Source organism: Naegleria gruberi (assembly GCF_000004985.1).
Source record: "Naegleria gruberi genomic scaffold NAEGRscaffold_64, whole genome shotgun sequence".
In the NCBI taxonomy this organism is placed as follows: domain Eukaryota; phylum Heterolobosea; class Eutetramitea; order Acrasida; family Naegleriidae; genus Naegleria; species Naegleria gruberi.
Window position 1 is genome coordinate 75,635 of NW_003163263.1, and position 22,931 is coordinate 98,565.

General features: G+C 34.2%; 5 protein-coding genes across 5 annotated transcripts; 1 reads left to right on the forward strand and 4 right to left on the reverse strand.

Annotated features, from left to right (window-relative positions):
* Positions 1-944: 944 nt before the first annotated feature.
* On the reverse strand, positions 945-4,853 carry NAEGRDRAFT_59532 (uncharacterized protein; the record flags this gene model as incomplete). Its single annotated transcript, XM_002671086.1, has 2 exons — positions 945-2,283; positions 2,394-4,853. One exon carries the CDS (start codon positions 4,851-4,853, stop codon positions 3,036-3,038), a length of 1,818 nt encoding a protein of 605 aa, XP_002671132.1. The 3' UTR covers positions 945-2,283; positions 2,394-3,035.
* An 87-nt stretch (positions 4,854-4,940) lies between these two features.
* NAEGRDRAFT_53094 (uncharacterized protein) lies at positions 4,941-7,352 on the reverse strand (the record flags this gene model as incomplete). Its single annotated transcript, XM_002671087.1, has 1 exon — positions 4,941-7,352. The coding sequence occupies one exon, from the start codon at positions 7,350-7,352 to the stop codon at positions 4,941-4,943; it is 2,412 nt and encodes an 803-aa protein (XP_002671133.1).
* A 379-nt stretch (positions 7,353-7,731) lies between these two features.
* NAEGRDRAFT_53095 (uncharacterized protein) lies at positions 7,732-14,100 on the reverse strand (the record flags this gene model as incomplete). Its single annotated transcript, XM_002671088.1, has 1 exon — positions 7,732-14,100. The coding sequence occupies one exon, from the start codon at positions 14,098-14,100 to the stop codon at positions 7,732-7,734; it is 6,369 nt and encodes a 2,122-aa protein (XP_002671134.1).
* Positions 14,101-14,696: 596 nt separating this feature from the next.
* Positions 14,697-21,065, forward strand: NAEGRDRAFT_73856 (uncharacterized protein; the record flags this gene model as incomplete). Its single annotated transcript, XM_002671041.1, has 1 exon — positions 14,697-21,065. One exon carries the CDS (start codon positions 14,697-14,699, stop codon positions 21,063-21,065), a length of 6,369 nt encoding a protein of 2,122 aa, XP_002671087.1.
* An 872-nt stretch (positions 21,066-21,937) lies between these two features.
* On the reverse strand, positions 21,938-22,870 carry NAEGRDRAFT_73857 (uncharacterized protein; the record flags this gene model as incomplete). The annotated part of the gene is made up of 1 exon (XM_002671089.1): positions 21,938-22,870. The coding sequence occupies one exon, from the start codon at positions 22,868-22,870 to the stop codon at positions 21,938-21,940; it is 933 nt and encodes a 310-aa protein (XP_002671135.1).
* Between the last annotated feature and the right edge of the window lie 61 nt (positions 22,871-22,931).

A 22,931-nucleotide genomic window follows, 5' to 3' on the forward strand; every position in this document is an offset into this window, starting at 1 on the left:
ATATTTCTAGAGACCAACAAAATGGCAGGTGAATATTTGTGAATGGGTTTTAGGACTTGATTTTTTGGGTGTGGATCTTAATTAAGGAAGGCAGCCCGTACTTTTACAGTGTTGTGGAATTGAATCGAAGGTTGAGGATGCTCTCTATGGAATAAATTGTGCGGATACACAACAACAACAGCACAGTAAACACAACTAGATGATCACAGTTGTGTTTTTTAGCTTAGCTACTAGCCTGTAGATAGTCTTTTGGCGCACAAATGATGACACTGCTGTAATGTGATAAATACTCTACTGTATAACCAACACACTGATTATCTTCTTATGATGATGACTGACGAGATATTTGATTACGGTTAAATATTCTTCTTTTTCTCTATGATGAATATTGGGAAGAAACAATTTTGAATCAAAAACTTCCAATATTTTAATGTATTGTATTAAAACAATGATGATGGACAAAAGACCTTTTGATGATCAAAAAGCTAACCAGAATCACCACGACCAAAGTTTCTGTTGTAGAAGACGTGATAAAAGTTACCAAGGTGGGATGGTGTTGTTTTTTTCAATGTGGAAAGTTGAATGGCGGTAAACTTTCTTTTGGAAATGTCTGCACGTAAAAGTAAATCAAAAACAACCATAATATAAAGAGAGGGGGAACATTCTATTGCCGGCAACACAATAGTGATGTCACCCTTTCAATTGGTGAATAATGTCTTTAATATATTGTAATGATCAAAGCTTTCTCTTTACAAAGTGGGAGAGAGAAGAACCCAATTATTTGATTATAATACAGGAAATAGTTATAGGAATGATGTTCAATGAAAATTGTGGAGTAAGCTGGTTTCAACTCGTGTGAAAAATCAAAGCACCGTTTGACTCAAAAGGGAGCACGAGTATGACAGACCAAAAAACAACATTATCCATATCAGTGGCCCAAATCAACAATTGGTTAAGAGGAATAATTTCCAAAAGAACTTTATTAGACCGAGAGTTCTTTCAATATGTTACAACAATGAGAGTTCTAGGCAAGTGCTCTTACTTTAAATACCACCGGCAACTTCTAACTCCTTAATTTTCTTATTATTCTTAATCTTCTTGACGTATTGTTTAAACTCTGAACTTTCCAAGAAGTTTTGGTAGGTACCATTTTCGTTAAGAACAAGTTTGAGTTTTTCAATGGCAATATCAAACAAATCAATTGGGACTTCATCATCATAAGTAATTTGATTGTATCTGTGAATAATTCTCTTCTTTACCTTACCAGCAATGTTAATTTCATTAAGAGCATCATCCTTGATATAATTTTCAATAATATTTGGAGCCATGTGAGATCTTTCATCAGGTGTAGCTCTCTTATAATTCATAACATCCTCATAGAAAAGAATAGTTTCACTGCAAAGGGCTTTCAACAAGTACTTCTTAAATAATTCTCTGGTTACATCATTTTCAAGCATCTTTTCAATACTATTTGGAATTTCCATCTTTCCTAGTTCAGTCATACTCATACCTGTTTTCTTTCTGAGAGCATTATAAGCAAGTAGGAGAACTGGATAGTATAAACAAGTGGTATGAATTGCTTGAACCCAAATTTGGGCCATAACAACAAATGCAAATGAGAGATTTGTAAATGAAAGAACTGCAAGGAAAATAGTACCAATAATTGAAATGACAGTAGCAACTCTGATTTCAGTATTCAATGAATAGGAATCGTTAACTTCTCTCAACATGATAACTTCAATCAATAACATGATATCAACAATAAACATTAAAGGAACAACAAGTCTAGGGTAGAGAATGTAGGTCATGATTGGATTGTTGGTTTCTCTTTCATTGATTTGACACAAAAAGTCATGAGGACATAATCCTGGATAAGCCAAAGAAACTGGAAGCATCAATACAACGACAACAATTAGCATAATGACAAAGAATTTGACAAGATTGCTTTCTTCAGCTCTTCTCTTATTGACATTGCTAGTGTTGGTTGCCTTTTGTTTTCTAATCATTTCAGAGACTTCTGTGGCATCAATCAATGTTGGCACATCTTCAACATCAAGAACTGAAATTTGATCAGTTTGTAAATCATCTTGATTATTATGACGCCAACCTCTTGTGCTCGTTGATGGTTTTTGTGGTTGTGATGGTGGAGCAGTACTTTCTCCGAGACCATCTTCAATGGCTTCACCTTGTTGTTTTGCCTTGTTTTGCAATTTTCTATTCAAGTTTCTTGCATTTCTCCTTTCCTTTGAAATTTCTTCTTGTTTCTTTTGTTCTGCAATCATCCTGAAGATTAGTTTCGAATAACAACATTGTCATTGAGAATAATTTCCAACACAAGACATTAAAACAATGATGACATTCAAGGTAAATTATTTCGGTTAATTAATACTTACTTTGAATTCCAGTGGTAGATAAAGTAAATTCTCCAAGCTCTCAACAGCAATGGAGCCCACAGAACATAAAAACTTATGTTAGCAACAAGAACAATTAAACTACATGGTGTTTCCGGAATGCTATATGATAGAGTGTAGGCACCTAAATATATGGAAGCACCTATTGATGACAAGGATGATAGAACAGGAGCTCTTGCACGCATAGACTGATTGTTTCTGAATACAACAATCACAATAGCACAAGCAATACACAACAGAAATTGTAGACACCACAATACTATGAAAAGTATTTCAGAGCCTTGTATGCTAAATGTCATTTTGAAAAAGTTAAAAAGTTAGTGATGAGAGGTTATTAATAATATTGAATAGAATAAGAATTATTATTTCAAGAAGAGGAATGGAAAGGCTTGTCTCTCAAATTCCACGTTTGACGAATGGTCTTGTTGTGATGGTTTTAGCTTTGTTTTTTTCTCTTTAGACTTCTCTTCCATCAACACAAAACGTTCACATCATTGTTGCCTCCAAATAAAATCCGGATATTCTACTGATAATAGGCAAGAGAAGAGCCTTCATTGTTTGGGGTGAACTAAACGATTTTTGTAACATGTGAACGAAAATTGTCCAACAGTTTTTTTCTTGGGTTCAAATAGAGCTGTTGACGTTTGAAGTTGTTCTTGCTACACATGCAGCACCAATAAAATATTTTGCCAATTCTTTGGCATTACTGTCTGCCATTTCTCTCTTCACAATAGGACTTATTGAGGGTTGTTTAGGTGGTGAGGCAATAATTTCTTCTTCTTCTTTGCTAGAGAGATTATCTTGCTTTGCTTCTTTTTCTGGAGTTTTGTGTGAAATCGAGGTTTTGTTTTCTTGTTTTACCTTCTTGTTGGAAGAGGGTTTAGTGGAAGATGAGGATGATTGAGATTTAGATGATGAAGGTGTTGATTTGGAGGATCTGGTTACTCTCTTAGTAATCTTTACTTCCTCTTCGCTTCCAGAACTTTCGGAAGAAAGTTCTACTTCCTCTTCACTTTCAGAGCTTTCTACCTTTGTTTCTTTTTTTACAGAGGGTCTTCCACGTTTTCTGGCTGGTTCTTGTTTTGTTGTGATGACTTCCTCTTTCTTCGCCTTAACCTTAGAGAGTTGCTTCTTTATATCTGCTTTGTCTGAAGCCATCATTATAAACTGTTCCAATGCATTTTTACCATCATATTTGCATTCAGATAGAGAAATTCCACTTTTTTTAGTGCATAGTGGAGAATCACATGAATATCTACAGTGAGTACAAACCCAACCTCCATTGTAAAGGTAATGATCAAAATCTCCTAACTCTTTTTTTTCAAAGCAATCCTTGCATGTAGTAACCATACATGGCAATCTTTGAGTAAATTGGAAGTTTGGATCTGGTTTGCTAATATTGTGTTTTTCATAGAATTCTCTCTTGTTACTAATCTTTGAAATGTCACATATCATTCTACAACCCTGTTTTGTTCTGCAAAAATGGCAGTAGAATGTAACAAAACCATATTCTCGTATTGTTTGAGTGAACAATATATCAATAATAAATTCTTCTTTCTTGGTATTCAATGCATTGATAGAACAAGTTAAGAAACAGGTTTGTTTGATTTTGTTCCTGTCTTCATTGAAAAATTCTGGAAAATCTTCCATAAGGTTTGTTATTTCCACTGGTAAATCATCCATATCCTCAAGTTCTGGTATGATATCAGTTAAATTTATAATCAGACGTTTGCTTAATTTTTTTACAGGGAATTTTCTTCCTCCTATCATAACACAGTTTGTAGAATCAATATGTAGGACGGTCACTCCTTTTTTTCTTGGTTTTCTACTTCTCTTTGCAGGCTTCTTTACCTCTTCTTCATTGATTTCAGTTTCCCCTGTGTTTTCTTCATTGATTTCTTCAGTCCTTACCACTTCCTCGTTTATAATTGGATCAATTGGTTTCTCCTCCTGTTCTTCTATTAATTCCTTCTGTTCTTCCTTTTTTTCTTCCTCAACTGCAGTTTCACAAATAGCAGGTATTGGTGGAGCTTCATGCATTGGATCCTTTATATTCGGTGAATCGACATTATCACTAGTTACATCCATCATGAGTTGGGTTGCATTCTCCACAGAATCACTGGTAAATGAAGTATTCATCAAGCTTGGGGAATCTTGTGATTGAACATTCTTAAAAAATCTTCTCTTCTTTTTCGGAGATGTTACCACTTGAACACTACCACCACTATCATTATCATGATGATTTGTTGGTGATGTTGGCTCATCTATTGGTGGAGGTGGGTTGATTTGATGATCATTAACTTGACTTGATTCTTTATCAATATTAATACTACTAGAAGAAGAGGTTGATGTTTCCGTTGAATAAGATTCCAATGATGATGATAACTGTGATTCTTCCAAAGCACCAGAGCGACGAATAAACCTTCTAGGTTTGTGAGACATTTTTTTTAATAAATTATTTTACATTTTTAAATATTATTTATTTAAATATATTTATTATAATATTTAATTATATACTAAATGTTATTACTATTTCAAATGATGAAGAAGTGCCTCACATCTTGTATGAATTTCTTCAATAGAGGGACAATTACTTTCATCAACCCCAAACTTTTCTCTATAGAGTTTGAGTTTTTCCTCAAAAGTTTCATTCTTAAATTTATCAACCATACCTTTCAAAGTTTTCTTATTCTTCTTTACATAATTATCAAATAGTTCCTTAACTTTCTTTCCAGGAGATTTTACAAAGAGAAGTTCAGTAAATTTACTCTTCTTTGCTGTAGGAATTGTTTGACGATTTTCATCCAAATCTATACCAAATGCTTCATTAGAATCCAAATTAACGATCACATTATTCAAGTGAACATCTCCAATTCCTAAAATATATCTTCCAATAAAATCTGTTGAAATTGATTCATAAATTTTTGATGAAATATCTTCTTGAGTTTTGAAGTATTCTGTTGCAAGTGAAATTCCAAGACATTTCCTATCTTTAACAATATTGTGCTTATTGAGATTCTCTCCCTTATCCTTAATATCAGAATCAGTCATATCAGAACCAATTCTAATATATCTGAGATAGTAGTTCGAATCACTTTCGAATTTCACAACTGTTGGAATTAAAATATTACTCAAACCAATCTCAGTATTCAATAAATTTGTTCTAAATTGAATTTTCCTAATATTGACCATATCTTTTTCATTTGTTTGGCTATAAGGTCCTTTGAATACATATTCACTAGTAATGTAAACCTTCTTCTTTGAACTACTTGTAGGAGTTTGACCAATAGGACATTCGAGAATATTCTCACAAAGTTCTGTATCTAATAATTCAAAATCAGAAATCATTTCAATTTTTGTTTTCTTCTTGATTCTCAGTTTTGGAGTTGATTTTCTCTTTTTTGATTCCACTTTCTCTTCTTCATCACTTGAATCCTCTTCTTCATCACTATCTTCTTCCTCTTCTTGTTCAAAGTTTTTCACCCATTTTTTGTAAACATCTGGATAAATGCTATTAGTTCTAGCCTTTTTTGTTGTATTCTTTTCTTCCAGATTCATGTAAATTTTGTAAGCTTCATCCATATATATATTGTCAATGTTCAAAACTAAACTCTCATCTAATTTTAATCCTTCATCAAGAAAATGTGACATTTGAGTAGGAAGTCCCTCTTTCTGATTCTTAAATCTCTTAATAACATTTGGATGTGATTTGTTGAGCTCGTCTTCACCCCATTCTGAAATATCAATCTTCTTATTCTTACAATATTTCTTCAAAGTTGTTCTTGTATCCTTCCCTTTACCAGCATGAGTGTGTTTATCAAAGTAAACATCTAACATTGTCATTTCTCTTCTTTTTGATAATAATGAAGCATCTGGCTTTTCTACAACATTGGAATATAATCTTTCCATAGAATCCTTAATAGATTCTTCATCAGTAATTTCATCATAATCAATATTCTCCCATTCATCATCAATTTGTAACATTTGAGACCTCACTGCATACAGTATACCACACTGGACATTAAGTTTGAGCGATCCAACTCCCAAACAAATAATTTCCATCAATGATAATATATTCAAAAGTCTCATTTCCTTATTATTAACTTCCATTTTCAATAATTTACCCAATATGAAATGGAACAAACAAATTAATAATCTTGACTGATGCTTAGAAGTGTCGTCCATACTATATATACAATATTTCTTTACAAAATTAATACAATCATCCCTCTTCTCTTTTTTGAGATATTCCAATACTGACCTCACCATCTTTTGCTTATTATTTTCTACTTTCTTCTTTTCAATTTCTTCCATCATTATTATACAATGTGTTAATTGCAACAATTCAATTTCACTTTTCTTTACAGTTTCAAGTTTTTCATTTGTTTTTCCATTTTCCAAATAATCATTCCAATTTGTAAATGTTTCATCAAATACTTTTTCAAAATTCTTTAAAATCAATTCAGCATCCATTCCTTTTGTTTCATTAATATTATGAACCCATTTCAAATTATTAGAAATCTTTCCATCATTTTCCAATTCTGTAAATTCACTATTCAAAGCAACAATACTTCCCATAGCAGCAATTCTAGATTTCAAAGTCCTACAAACAGACAAAGCACCACCAACCAGCATTTTCCTACTCTTTTCTGATTCCTTCCAAGCAGTACTAGTTTTGTTTTTACATTCCTTCTTTACATGTTTCTTCCAATCAACGTATAATTCTAATAATTGAATTGGTAACTCCAAGCTTCCGAAACAATCTTCGCATGCATAAGTAAACAAATCTTCGAATGTACCATTTCCATAACCAGAAACATCCTGTTCAATCGTATAAAACAAGACATCATTCGAAAGGTTTCTTCTACATGCTTTTTGAATAGAACTAACGCAAGCACTATATTCATACAAGTGTTTAGTGTGAGAGATTCCTAAAGGCATTTTTTTATGTTGTAAATTGTTAACAAATGCACTTATCATTCTATTAATAGGGTTTTCAAACAGTTCGAATGTTGGCTCGAAGTGAAATCAATGAAAAACAAATAGTTCACCAAATTATTTGACCTTATTTTTGGAATAGTGACTTTCTTTGAAACATGATTATTCAAGTTTGATTTTCAATACTAATCTTTAATCTGCTTCTAGCTTTGATTTTTTCCCGCCTTTAATCAAAAAAAATACTAATACCATCATTACCAGTAATATTAATCATAGGATCAGAAAATAATTTTAGTATCGTGAATGAAATGTAGATGAAATTGAAGAAGAAGGCTAACATACACGTTCCTTTTAACAATATTTTGTAATTTATGTACAGGAATTAAATTGTTGTTGGATTATCAAAATGAACATCAATAACATCAATAGTAGAGAAGGTCTTCATGGCAATGCTATATGGCTGTCTGTGGCCTATGGTCGGAGTTGTAGAATCACGATGTTCAAATCTAAAAGCATTTTGAGAAGAATTTGATTGTAATGTGGAGGAAGTCACAACTCTTTCGTATTGAGGATTAGGAGGAGCCTCCTTGTTGGTTTCCTTTGCATTATCCCTCTTTCTCTTTTCTCTCACTATAATACAGCCAACAGTTATTGGAATAGCGATGAAACAACCACAACAGATAAATATTGGAATCAAGATTACAGCAGCTGCTCCACTACTGTCATTGCTAAGTGGTGCGTTAATGTCATTTGGAAGAGTTTGTTCAAGGTAATCAGCAGTTATTCCAACCATTGAATTGTTCATGAGGTTGGAAAGAGAGGATAAATCACACAAACAATGGACAATGAGAGTTTGTTCACTTGCTTTGATATCTGTCAATAATTGGAAAGATGTCTTGACAAATTTACAACTTGATTCAGTTTCAAAATTTGTAAAATCAAGAGTCAAACTGCATCTGAATGTTTGATTGGTTCTTGAACTGATTGGTGCAATATAGGATGGAATTGGAATATTGATATGAACACTTCCTGTCAATGAATTTGAAATGTTCAATTGTGAAACATATTCCTTTTTTACATCTTCAACTTTTCTTGATAATTTGGTTGGGAATTTGAATAATGAATTTGCAATATTGACCATTTGAATGGTGGAAATCATGGAAACACTAAAAGAGACCAATGAACTATTAGAATTGGAGAAGGAAAAACTATTTGAGTTCAGTGCTGAAATAGATGTTTTTACAGCATTAATAGAAACCAAATTGGATGGTTTTTCACCTGGGAAAAAGTCTAAAGTTGTCAATTCTGTTTTAGTACCCAAAGAAATAGCAGCATTCACAATTGAAGATGCCAATTTGATGGTTGATGTTTCTGGAATCTTTGATGCGACATTTACCAAAATTTCAGAAAGTGAATTTGAAGAATCTGATGACCAAACAGCTGCCTTACTTGAAATATCAACAAACTTGTTAATCATGTCAACAGTTTTCGATGTAGTTTCTTCTGTTAAGAATTGAGGTTTTGAAAGTACTTTGACTTGGTTCATGTAATTGGACATGTCTTCAGAAGTGACTGAATTTTGTGCAAGATTTGTATCTAATTGAGTAGAAAGAGATGTTGCTGTTGCATTTAAGGCGAGTGGAATAATTTTAGAAATTTCACTAATGACAGAATTATTTTGGGCCACTGTACCGATATTAGAAACAATTGAAATAACCAAATCATTGCTCTTATGGAAATCATTTGTTGGACTTGATAACGAGTTTGAAAGAGAGGAAACTACATCATTTGTGAACAAACTATTGGTACTGAACTCGATGACGTTTGTCAACTTGATAGGCATTGTTAGTTTACCACCAGTTTTGGTGTCTGAAAAGAGAATTTTGAAATTTGAACCAAATTTTGTAGTCTTGAAGGATATTGGGAAGGATACCGATGTTGCAACGATACTATCTTCATTAAGAAGTGTCATACTAATGGTAGAGAGTGGATTTCCCATGGTACAAGAAAGCTTTCCAATTGTAAAACCAACTTCAAGTTTAGAAGGAGTGATGGTACAATCTTTGAGTTTGATTTGATCAGATAGAGAATCTTGTACAGTGACTGGAACTGTAACATCTGTAACGTCGCTGGTTCCCATCAAGGAGAGGGTAAAGTATTTACCAACATTTTGAATTGTTGAATCTTTGGATTTGAGTTTTCCGTTTTTATATTGCAATGGGAGTAAGTATCTCGTACCACTAACAAAAATTGAAGCTAATGGATATCTTTCAAATTGTGAACCAATGTAACGAATATCAACTTGGCAATTAGAAGCTTGGGATGTCAAAATATCCAAAAAGTAAGTTGTAGATTCTTCCAAGGATGGAATAACATTATTAACTTTCATACCAGTTAAAGTTGCTCCAAGTACGTTGCATGATGATACATCTATGCGAGTATCAGGGATGAATGAAACCACTTGGGTGGATTTTCCAATGACAACTGGTTGATTTTCAGAATTGGTCATGAGGTTCAATAAATCAGGGGCTGGTGCTACTGAATAATAATATGATTGGAGACATGCAACTGTAAAGGTATGATCAATGGTCATATTAAAATCAGGGTAAATTGTATTCACTGGTACTGAAACAGTTGCAGAGGAAGTCTCTAAACTAATCTTCCTGTACACGTGATTATTTTCCAACAGCAGGAAAACAATTGATTTTTGTAAAGACTCTGCACCATAATAATTCTTGCAAGTGAGTGTAATACTAGGAATTCTGGATGGCTTATACACAATCAGTGATTCCTTGATCAAAACAGTTGGAGCAATCATTTGTAATTGGAATGGAAGTGTTGTACCATCAATAAGTTCTATTGTGAATGACAAATTCTCACTGAATGTTTTTGGTTTGATAACAATTGCTTTTTCAGTTGTTTCCCAATTAAAATAATAAGTTGGATAGGTAGAATGGACTTGGAAGGAAACAGTTCTGGCGTCGACACATTCTTGATTCTCAGCGAAGAATTGGGCAAGGGGTATTGTTGCTTGCGTAGAGGTCATTACAATCTTGGTTGTTGGAACTTTGAGTAGTAATTTTGGATAGGATCCTTCGATTGGGAACGAAAGGTTTTTGGTGTATGTTAAACCAAAATTAGAAATCACACTGACAGACATGTCAATAGTAGAAAGCTTTAAAATATCTGAAACATATGGGAAAGTCCATTCCAATTGATTTTGGGAATTTTGAATGGCATCACTCACTAATTTGTTAGACATTAAGGCAACTGAATTTCCTGTCAATTCCCAAGTCATTGCTTGGAAATTTCCATGTTCTGGTTGAGAATATTCAGCCTTAACATTGCTTTCAAAACATCTATTCATCGATTTGGAACTGATCTTTCCATTGGAAATTTTAGCAGAAACTCCATCATAATAATGTTGGAAGGAGCTCAAAAAGGCACTCACATCTAATTGGACGGAAACGTATTTGTCAGACTTTGGATTCGACCAAAATACGTTGAACATTATTGGTTCTCTTGGACTGAAGATTGCATCTGATTGAGATACATATGCTTTGATGGTATATCTGTAACTGTGCAGGTCAGAATTCAATCTATTTTCTGTTACATAACATAGCATTGGATAAGAAGTGGAACTCTTGGTGACTAACTTGTCAATATTTCCAAATATTTTCTCGCAATCCACCTTTGAACTAGTGTATCTGTAATTACTATTGGTAACAATGCTGAAAGCTGCCAATTTTTTTCCAATTCCCCAAAGATTTTGATCCATATTCAAGTCAACTGAATAATCAAAATAGGTAGCTTGATCTGATTCCAAGAAATTGAAACAATCATCACCAAAGTGAGCTCCTATACAACCAGAACACGATTGTCCAGTGTAATAGTCGAGACATTGTTCACAATAAGTACCATTGGATCTCGTATTGCATTTACAAACATTGTAGGAGGTACAAGTTCCTCTATAATTACAAACTGATTCTTCAGAGTGTGGTACATTGTCACATGTCCAATTTCCACACTTTGACCCATAGTAACCGGTAATGCAATCTTGGCAGGTATCTCCCTTAATAGTTTCCGATTCACAGACACAGATGTTTACAGATTTACAATGACCTCTTGCTGAACAAACGGCTGGTGAAGAATTTTCAATTCCTCCACATGTCCATTTTTCACAATGAGTGCCATAATAACCATCTTCACAAGTTTGGCAATTACTACCAATGGATTTTGGTCTCGTACAAGAGCAAGTATCGAGAGCTGTACATATACCATTTCCATTGCAAACATTTGGATCCATGAAATGAGTTCCATTACATGTGAATTGTTCACAATTTTCACCAAAATATCCATCAGTACAGTTACAGTTATTGTAATCAACACATGTACCCTTAGAGGAACAGACTCTTGGTTGTGAGCTATCAGTTCCGTTACAACCAAAACTTTGACACATGCTTCCGTAATAACCAGTCTTGCAAGAACAAATACCAGGTTTCACACAAGTACCTTGCCCAGAGCAAACATCAGTTTCGTTTGCTACTTTCCCAAAACAAATTGGAAGTTCACAATTTTTACCTGCATAACCAGTACTACATTCACACAAGTCAATGTCCGTACATTTTCCATGGTTTGAACAGACACCATAACTACTCTTGGAAATTCCAAAACATGCGGCTTCAATTTCACAAGCATCACCATAATAACTACGATCACAAGCACAGGTACTATTGAAAAAACAAGTACCTCTTCCATGACAAGATCCTGAATTGTAGCTTGACAAATCTTCACAAAAACCATAAGGAACACAAGTACCTGAATCACTAGGAGAAATGGATGCAGAACAAGAGCAAGTGTTTGGACCAGTACATTTACCTTTTCCATTGCATACATTAGGGTTGGTAGCTTCGAGATCATAACAAACAGGAGTATTACAGGAGGCCCCTGTGTAGCCACTTGCACATGAATATGTTGGCCAGTAGCCATAATGGTACCAAATGGAATCAACAACAGCGCCACAAGACATGGATGCTCCAACTAAATCGAGGCCACTAGGGACGTACTCAATATTACCACCCCAGCAACCATTTGCACCGTAGCTGTTCTTATTAGTATCAAATCTAATACATGCCAATGTTGTGGATGCCCAAATCCAGAAACCATAGTCTCTATACTCGTGATGAATTTTAGTGATGTATTCATCATCAGCAAGTGTAAATTCAGTTTCCCGATTATCGCTGCTACCAATTGATTGACTGGTACCATCTCTAAACCTGAATTCGATACCGTACACATAGTCACTACTGTGTTTAATTTTCATTCCTTTGATAAATTTAGATGTTGACTGCGGTGAACTCGTTTTACCTCCGTAGCTTGCACTACTTGTCACATACTGATATTCTGTACCTAAATAATAACCATTAGAACTAAAAGACAAGGCTTTCAACTCTTTGGAAGTACCAGAAAGTCTAATGTAAATGATTGGCTTTTGCTCGCCTACATAATTATTGGAATTCACAATAGGACTTGATGTTGAGACGATAAAACTATCAGTAATATCGTATTCTGTTGATAGTTGTTGAACTTGAATGATTTTTCCTTCCAGATGTCTGAATCGGAATTGATACACACTCTTAGATTGAGCTTGCATAGTTCTGCTATTACCATCCACAATTGAATAAGGATCAGCGCTTGTACCAGTAATGACTGTTGCAATGGTATTGTCTCGCTCAATTGACAATGAATGGATCTTGAAATAATCTTGTTTGAACTGGGAAATTTGAATGAAATTCTTTGTGAATGTAAATGTTGTCTTGATATAATCATATTGCAGAAGGAAGATATTTGGAGAGATTGCATTTCCATTCAAAAAACAATCAGCTTCACATGACAAGAGAATGTTGAGCTTCCCCAATGAATCGAACTTAATTTTTGGAGTGGGAATCATGGCAGATGAACTGTGGAAGACTTTCTGAGAATGGACATAGGATCCATCCTTTGGATTTAACAATAGAACCCATAGGGAAGACTGATGAGGTAAATATTCCTTATTTTCCCCATCAATGATCAGTTGGAATTCTTGTGTATCAAAGAACGAAACAACAACCCGATCATATACTACCGAGTAGTGAATAGCCATAACTTTACACTTTGTTGTGTCTTCACAACCTGCTATTGCCTTCTTTAGAATAACTTGATCTTTGTAAATGATCAAGTAAATTTGATATCCTTTCTGCATAATGAAGTATCTCTTTCCGCTTACATTGTCAATGTACATTGCTTGAATAGAATATCCAATCAAATTACTAAAAGGGGTGACAGATTGTACAACTCCTGCTGATGAAAGAGTTGCCATAAATGGTATATTCTTAAAGCTTGAGAATGTCTGTGAGGTGACTTGGAAACGTCCAATACAAACTGGATACTGAGCAACAAAATACCCAGTCAACAATATATCTGCTTTGGAATTGAGGAATGTAATAGATTCACCCTCAAGTTGTGCTCCTCCACAATCATCCTTTATGTTTACCTCCAGGAAGGAATTAAAAGTTTCACCAGAACGAACATTTCCCTGAATCATCACTCGTGAGGAATTTAAACTTGGAAGTGGAACCTTAATCAACATGTAATGTTTTTCATTATTGTCGGAAATTACATCCACAAAGGACGAACCCTCCCCAAGTGTTTTAATGGTACTGTCAAAATTCTTGATGAGGCCGTATTTGCAGTTTGGTGCAATCTTGGTCATATCTGAGCAAGGTTCCCCTAAACCTGCCTTAATCACATCAAATATTGAACATGATACAATTAAGAAAATTAGAACAAACGGCAAGACTGTTGTTCTCATATTGAGTTGTTGAGTGTTTTGTTTTTCGGATTTTGGAGAAGGGACGCAAAGTCGATGAGGCCAACACTTTTGACACTCAATTCACACCCACACAATTTGTGGTTGCATATTTCCTGTTGTTTGGTCCACTGTAAATAGTGTTAAAAAGGGTGCAGATGGGCTCACATAGAGTCCACCACAGCCCTTCTCCAAAATTGTAAATCTTGAAAAATAACAACTTATTAAGACTTGATTACAGTTGCCAAGGGCGCAAACAGTAAATGAAGGAAATTGCCAGCACGCAAACAACAACATTTTGAGGTGTGAATGCACAGTTTGTCACAGATGTTTGCCTCTTCGTCAATGCGTCTTCTTTTGAAGCAAAACTTGAAAAAAACAACAACACAAACAAACAACACTCAGAGATGAAACTTCTTCATCATCACTATTTAACTTTCCTGTTATTGTTGTGGGTAGCGAGCTGTGTAGTGGCTGTGACCTTAGAACCATGCGCGGACATGACCAAAACAGCTCCTTATTGTAAGAATGGCCTCACTAAGAATTTTGAAAAATCCATCAAGGTATTTGATGGTAGTTGGGAATTAAGGGATTCAATTGCTGACCAAAATGAGAGACACTATATGTTAATTAAGGAAAATTCATCAAAGATTATCATTCAGGGAAATCAACGTTACGGCTCAAATTTCACACAGTTCTCATCTACCACAATTCAAGATGATTGTGGACAAGCAAATATTGAGGGAGAATCAATAAGGTTTTTGAACTCTGATGGGCAAATTCTATTGAGTGGTTGGTTTGTGGCCAGTGAATCTGTTTGCATTGGTGATTTTCACGTGTATCCACAACAAAATTCTTCAGCAAACTCAACAGATCTCGCAGAAACTAGTATCCCTTTTTTAGCAATTCTTTCACCAATTACTGCTGCTGTGCAATCAGTGGTAACTCTTACGGATATGATTGGGTTCAGCCTGCAATCCTTGGATATAGATCAATATACTGGTAAGATTTACTTGATTATGCAAAACAAGACTCAAATCAACTTGGTGACACTCTTCAAGAATCAAATCATTCTCAACCAGCAAATTGCAACCTGCCAAGATCCAACCAAGTGCCAAGTCTTGTCTATTCACTTCTCTGCCTTGTATGAAAGAATTATTGTCTCTTTCTTTGAGAAGTCTTCCTTTCAATTAACAATTGCTGGCGATATGAAAACGTATTCATCTTATCAATCAGCTCAATGGGTACTATTGCTCAATAAGGATGGATCCTATATTCACAACCAAAGAATCTTTCATAGCTCGGACTCTGTTATGTCCACACCTAAAATCAAGTTTGATTCTATTGGAAAACTCAACATTCTCCTTATTTGTGAAAGAAATTGTTACCTTAATGAAGATGCTGTTTCACCAAATGTATTCCTTCTTCAGTATGATTATGTAAACACAGTCTATTCATTTGTGAAGAACTTTATTTCTACAACTGGAAATTTCACATTCACCATTCATTCACTCTCTGTTGAAAGAGATTTAACACTGACTACTGTAATCTCACCACTTAATTCAGTTTCGTATACAATTAAAGATGTAGCAGGAAGATCTATGCAAGCTGTAAATAATACTGTCTATCAGTACAGATTCAGACATGTTGATGGAAAGATTATTCACATTCTTCCTCTCACTTCTGAAGTTGATTTGACTAATGCATTCCTAGTTTCAACTTCCAGTCCAGTTGTCAACACTAACAACTTTATAAGAGAACAGAATCCAATCCTTTACACAAGAACATCACCAATTACATACAAGACAGAACTTTTTGTTCAAGCATATATTTATTATGGCAATAGAGATAATGAAAAGGACTATACCTACATCTCGAAAAGTCCTAGATATGGTGGTGATAGTGGAGCTGGAGATCCAACAACCCAAAAGGTGTCAAGAATTGATATTTTGGGTGATGGATACGTTTATTGCTTCAAATTCACATACACCGATGGAGCTATCAAATATTTTAATGAAGCAAGATGTATTGGTAGAGTTATCACTGCCTATTTAGACAATGATGAATATATCAAGGAGATGAGCCACGATTATACCACCTTTGGGAGTGCGCAGATATTGCTTTGCATTTCGTTTAAAACAAACAAACAAACCATCAATTTTTTATGTGACAACAAAGTGAAATTTGTGGAATATGTCCCAGAAGGATTAGAGGTAATAGGGTTTGGAGTTAAAAGTGGTTATTGTATTGATTCAATCTCCTATATGTATGGCTATACCAATACTTATTCATGTGCCAACGGTTACAGTGGTGATGACTGTTCAGCCCCAGTATGTTATGATGTTGATTCTTCCAGTAAGTTGGTGTGTAATGGAAATGGTCGATGTGCAGGTCCTAATAATTGCTCCTGTATGTCATCAAGTGTTAACACTGACTCTCACAATTGTGCATCATATTCATTTTGTAATGATGTTTCATCCAACAGCGTGGCCATATGTTCTGGAAGAGGATCATGCCATTACAATGGAACATGTAGTTGTGAAAAAGGTTACTACGGAAATGAATGCTCAATCGAAGCACAATGTTTTGGTATTCCAAAGAGCAGTTATGGAACTTGCTCTAATCATGGTAATTGTTTAGACATTGATACTTGCGAATGTAATGTAGGTTACACTGGAAGAAATTGTGAACTCCCAATTTGTTTCGGAAAGGCGGCTAACACTTCAGGTATTTGTTCTGGACATGGATCTTGTGTGAGGCCAAGTGTCTGTTCTTGCAAAACTGGTTACTATGGTCCAAAATGTGAATATTTCTATTGTAATGGAACTGCCAATGCTTCTCCATCAGTTTGTTCATCAAAAGGTGGCTGTATAGACTACAACAAATGTGTTTGTAAGGAAGGTTACTATGGTCCAAACTGTGAGCTCTATAATTGTAGTGGAATTGTGTATAATGATCCAAATGTTTGTTCAGGAAACGGACAATGCATTGGAGTAAATAATTGCGCATGTACCACTCCAAGATCTAGTGGTCAATCGTGTGAAAAATGTGATTCTGGTTACTTTGGGTCTCACTGTGAAAAGTTCACATGTGGCAACATTGAGAGCACCTCTCCAACCGTATGTAGTGGAAGAGGCATTTGTAAATCTTTAAATACTTGCATTTGTGAAAATGACAATATTAATGGAAAGCTTTGTGAAAGTTGCATCACTGGTTACTATGGGGAAAAGTGCACCAATTGGACATGTAATGGTATTCCAAGTACTAATAGTTCAGTTTGTAATTATAGAGGAGTTTGTTCTTCGTATAACAATTGTGTATGTAATAGCAGATCATATGGCACATATTGTAATCAGTGTATTGGATTCTATGTTGGACAAACATGTGGATCATGTGCTGGATCTCATTATGGTGATGAGTGCTACAACTTTTTAGAATCAAATAAGGCCCCATATTTGAATTATCAAAATGGTTTCATAATTATAACCAATACCAATTTTAGATTCCAGCAGGGAACTGTTGATTGTTCTCGTGTGTTTGAAAATGTTGGTGATATTTCTAAAGTTATCAATGTTGTAACTTGTAAAGTTACAGAAATTGGACTCAATTTGGATAAACGAAGTTATAGATATACTATTGAAGTAACTATACCAAATAACTATGCAATTTTCAATCCAAGAAACCCTATCAGCTTCAACGTTATGTGGTCATCAACTAAAGCTCCTATTTATCAAATGGTCAACTTGGATATAAGTGACTTTTTGAAGAATGAACAACCTTATTATCGTGGAGTATATTTCCAAGTGACCAATGGAGTTGCTAGTGGTAAAACAATTAACAGATGTTTTGAAACCAAAATCAAGGCATATTATTCTCAGCCAGAATTTGGTACTTTCCAAAGCTTAACTTGGAATTTGACTGGAAACTCTGTATCATTAATGAAAAACAAATTAGTGAGCGATGCCATCCAAAATGCTCAAAACAAGCTCGAGTGGACTTTCCCTTACATTCCAGAGCTATCTCACTTTGGTTATATTGAATTATCTGTCAGTGTTGTCACTAATTTTGGTTTGAAATATACTTCTAGTGATGCGCTGAGCGTGAGTGGAAGCTACAGAAAAACACCTTACTATTTCCCAAGAACAACATTCCTTCTCACATCTAACGAACTTACAATCCCATTATCACAATACTTTTCAGAAAATCTGGAATGCATTGATGGAAGAACTATTTCATACACAATTTCTAAACATTTCAAAATATTGGATAGTTACTTTTCTTTGGAGTTTACAGAAAAGGATATTGTCTTCAAAGCAAAGACCACTTCTATGTATATGTTTATTACAATCCAAATGATAGATGGTACTCAAATTCTACTCAATTTCAATTTCAAACCTCCAACAGTTTCAATTAAGGAAACTGTAGTTGTTTACAAAGAATCAAGTGTTCCAACTTTGACTCTTTCTTGCAAGTATTATTATGGAAGAGATCAAATTTCCATTCCACAGATGATGTTAATAATGGAAAATAATCAAGTTTATAAGAGAATTATGATGGCTCAAACAGACGAAACTGTTTCATTGCAAGTCAATCAATTGTATCCTTGGTTTGATTTAACGATTCCTCACACCTTCACTGTTGCTTGCTTGCGGTCAACTGATTATGCTCTTTCTGACCTTTCTTCTCTTTCAAGAGTTATTACAAACTATAACAGTATCCTACCAGTTGTTGGAATTACAACACAAACAGTTTCCTTTATATCTGAAACAATTAATGATTATTCTTCATGTAAGGTCCTTGGTGCAAGTTTGATTGGTTTAAAGTCAAATACCATTCCATTCCCAGAAATTTGGACTACCTATTTCCTTGAGATTTTGACAACTCAAGCTCCAAACTGCCAAGTTGATATTTCATATATTAATTCTCAAAATGAAAAATATATGTTAGATAATGTTTCTGTGAGTGGTTCTAAATATGTACTTCCATTACAATTTTTAGAAAGAAAGCTCAAATCTAGGTTGACAACAATTTCAAATCTCTACAATTATTTCACACTTTCCTTAAAAGGATCCAATGATTTAGTTGAAAAAACTACCAATTTAATTGTACAAGATTCATTGTCTTCCATTGTTAATGTTGCTGATTGTACCATTTCTCCTTCAAAGATTGAAATTGGCTTTACACTTGCAAAACTTTCATGCTCAATATCTCCACCCTCCACATACTTAATGACACTTTATCATGAAGATTCTATTGTGGCAACTTCGTATTCCTCACCAATTTCATTCAAGTTTTCAAAGAGTGGTAAGAATTTCAAGCTTCAATTCCTAGATGAAAAAACAGGAGGACAAACAACTTTGCCAATAACCCTGATGAACCAAATTGAGTTTAGTACAAGCAGTTTGTTTACAGATGAATTGGTTTCATCTATATCAAGTAGTCTGGCAAATTCAAGTTCAGATTATTTCAAGAATAATGATTTGGTAATTTCAATGGTTTCTAATTTCAATTCTCTTTCTTCAAATAATTCTATTGTTATGGGAGAAATTCAAAGAATAATTCCAGCTGCTTTAGCTGCCACTACTTCTTCAGTTTCCACCCAACTGGATGTCAATCTAGCCCAAGGATCTGTGACATCCGAAGCAATTTCTAAATATATCAATCAAGTCAAAATTCTTTCAAAACCTGAATTCCTTACTAAGGAAAGTACAATGTCAACTGTTGATATGATTAACAAGTTTGTTGATATTTCAAGTAAGGCAGCTGTTTGGTCATCAGATTCTTCAAATTCACTTTCTGAAATTTTGGTAAATGTTGCAGCAAATATCCCAGAAAGTTCTACTATCAAATTGGCATCTTCAATTGTGAATGCTGCTATTTCGTTGGGAACTAAGGCCGAGTTGACAACTTTAGACTTTTTCCCAGGTGAAAAACCATCCAATTTGGTTTCTATTAATGCTGTCAAGACTTCAGTAGCCTTTTTGAATTCGAATAGTTTTTCCTTCTCCAATTCTAATAGTTCATTGGTCTCTTTTAGTGTTTCCACGGTTTCCACCATTCAAATGGTCAATATTGCAAATTCATTATTCAAATTCCCAACCAAATTATCAAGAAAAGTTGAAGATGTAAAAAAGGAATATATTTCACAATTGACCATTTCAAATTCATTGACAGGAAGTGTTCATATCAATATTCCAATTCCATCCTATATTGCACCAATCAGTTCAAGAACCAATCAAACATTCAGATGCAGTTTGACTCTTGATTTTACAAATTTTGAAACTGAATCAAGTTGTAAATTTATCAAGACATCTTTCCAATTATTGACAGATATCAAAGCAAGTGAACAAACTCTTATTGTCCATTGTTTGTGTGATTTATCCTCTCTTTCCAACCTCATGAACAATTCAATGGTTGGAATAACTGCTGATTACCTTGAACAAACTCTTCCTCTTCCTGAAAAGTCAACCACTCAAAACAGTGACAATAACAATAATGGTAATAACGATAATAATAACAATAACAGTAATGGAAATAGTAATGATAGTTCTGCAGCTGCAGCTGTGGTGATTCTCATCCCAGTTCTCTTGTGTTGTGTCTGCTTTATCACAATTCCAATTGTTGTTGGTTTCATTATCGTGAGAGAGAAGAGAAAGCAACAGCAAAACACTCCAAATGTTGCACCACCAATGCCTGCCAACACTCGACCACAATATGATAGAGTAATGACTAATTCAACCAATAGCTCAGGTTCTCCATTTGATCAATTTGGAAGAGTCAATTCGAATTTCAATCAACCATCTAGTAATAATATTGCAATGACAACATATTCTGAAACTAATTTGGGTCACAAACCTACAACTATATAAATAAATTGACCTCGTTTGTCGAATTATTTATATCTTGTTCGTGATTACCATCTAAAGTAACGAATTTTGTAAATTTCACGTTTGAAGAAATCACGTTATTTTCACGTTTAATAGGAATGGATACACATTCTTCGTAACAAACAAACAAAAATGAATCCAAACCCACAGCTACCCAATCAAATTGAGCCAATGGTCCATTCTACAAACCCCCAGTTATCAAACTCGAATCAATCGTTAGAAATGAATGAAATGTTAAATCTTTTCGAAGAACCTAACCCCATTCCAATAATTACAGTTGAACAAGTTGATCCAAAAAGCAAGGTTACATCTCACAACTTTAGAACTCTGTTGAGAATAAGTGTACAGGTAAATGGAAAATACGTTCCCTTCAAGCCAACACATATTGGGCTAATAACAGCAAAAAGGAATCCAACCATTAGTTTTTTTCTTGATGCAGATCTTCCAACTATTGCAACGCTCAAATGGGAAAGATTTGGAGCAAAGTGTTACAAAAAAAGTTGTAAAGGAAGATATCTAGTTGTTTTAGAGGTTGTCAATGGTTTAGAAGAAACTCAACACTTTGGTTTGATAGTACATGTTGGAAGAACCAATCAGAAAGGATGCTTCAGTACGAAAGATCTTCCATTCTTCAAATATTCATGGTTTGAAATAAGAGATGTTGCTTCATTTGTTGATGAAACAAATCCACAATTGATTTACTTGTGGGATGAGAGTTTTCTATCTCAAAACCAAAGAGTTTCGTATTTTGAAGTTAAGAAGGACAATGTGGTTGACGATGAAATGGTGCCACAAATCAAAAGAAAAGAAATGTGTAGTGAAGAAACTATTCCAAAAAGAAAAAAGACAAAAGTTTAATCTTCATTCTCATCATCCTCTTCTTCTTCTTCTTCTTCATTATTATCGGATGAACAAAGTTTGAACGAATTTGATATCCAATTATCAACCCCAAGTTTTTCAATAAATTTCTCAATCCATTCTCCTGGTGTTTTATCAGCTTCCAATAAGGTACTGTTGAGTAGTTTTGTTACTGCATCAATATTGGCACTGTTGGTTGAAACTATTTCATCAATTATATCACCCTTAGATGTTATCCAATACACATCTATTAATGTACTATCAACATATTCACTCTCTCCGCGTTTTGACTCATATTCACTCTTGATTGAAAAGTAAAACTTTGTTGGTTTGTCCATCGAATAATAAACTCCAATAACTTCTGTTGGAGCATCTGTAACCGTTTCACATTCTTGTGCATTATATCCTTCATAGGATTTCACTTTAATTGGAATTTCAATTGGCCATTCAATGTAGTAAATCTGTTTTTTAAAACTCAACTCATACTCTTGTCTAGAAATATCAATTTCACTTCCTCCTCCAGTGCCAACTTCAATCATCACTGGCTTAATTCCACAATATTTCTCAAAATCTCTAATTCTTCCCAATAAATATGCATTATGTAAATTGAAATCATAAACAACTTGTGGAAACAACTCTCCAAACAATGCACGCCAATACTCATCATGATGAAAAATAAATTTCGACCACTTTTTAAAGAATAACAAATTTCCGAGAGACAAAATTTCAAAACGATCCAAGAAGGATAGTATCATGCCAATCATTTCATCTGGTAAATTATTCAACTTGTAAAGCATTCGGGTCGAATATTCGTGTTTGAGATGGGAAATTAGATCTACAAGTTCATCGTTGGTGAGTGAAGATAATTTCTCCTTCTTGCATAAATTTTCAGTAAAATCTGCGGTAGTGCTATCGTGTTTTCGTTTCATTTTTTTTGTCAATCTAGATTTTGCTGTATTTTAAATCTTGTAAACTGAAGAATATTAATAA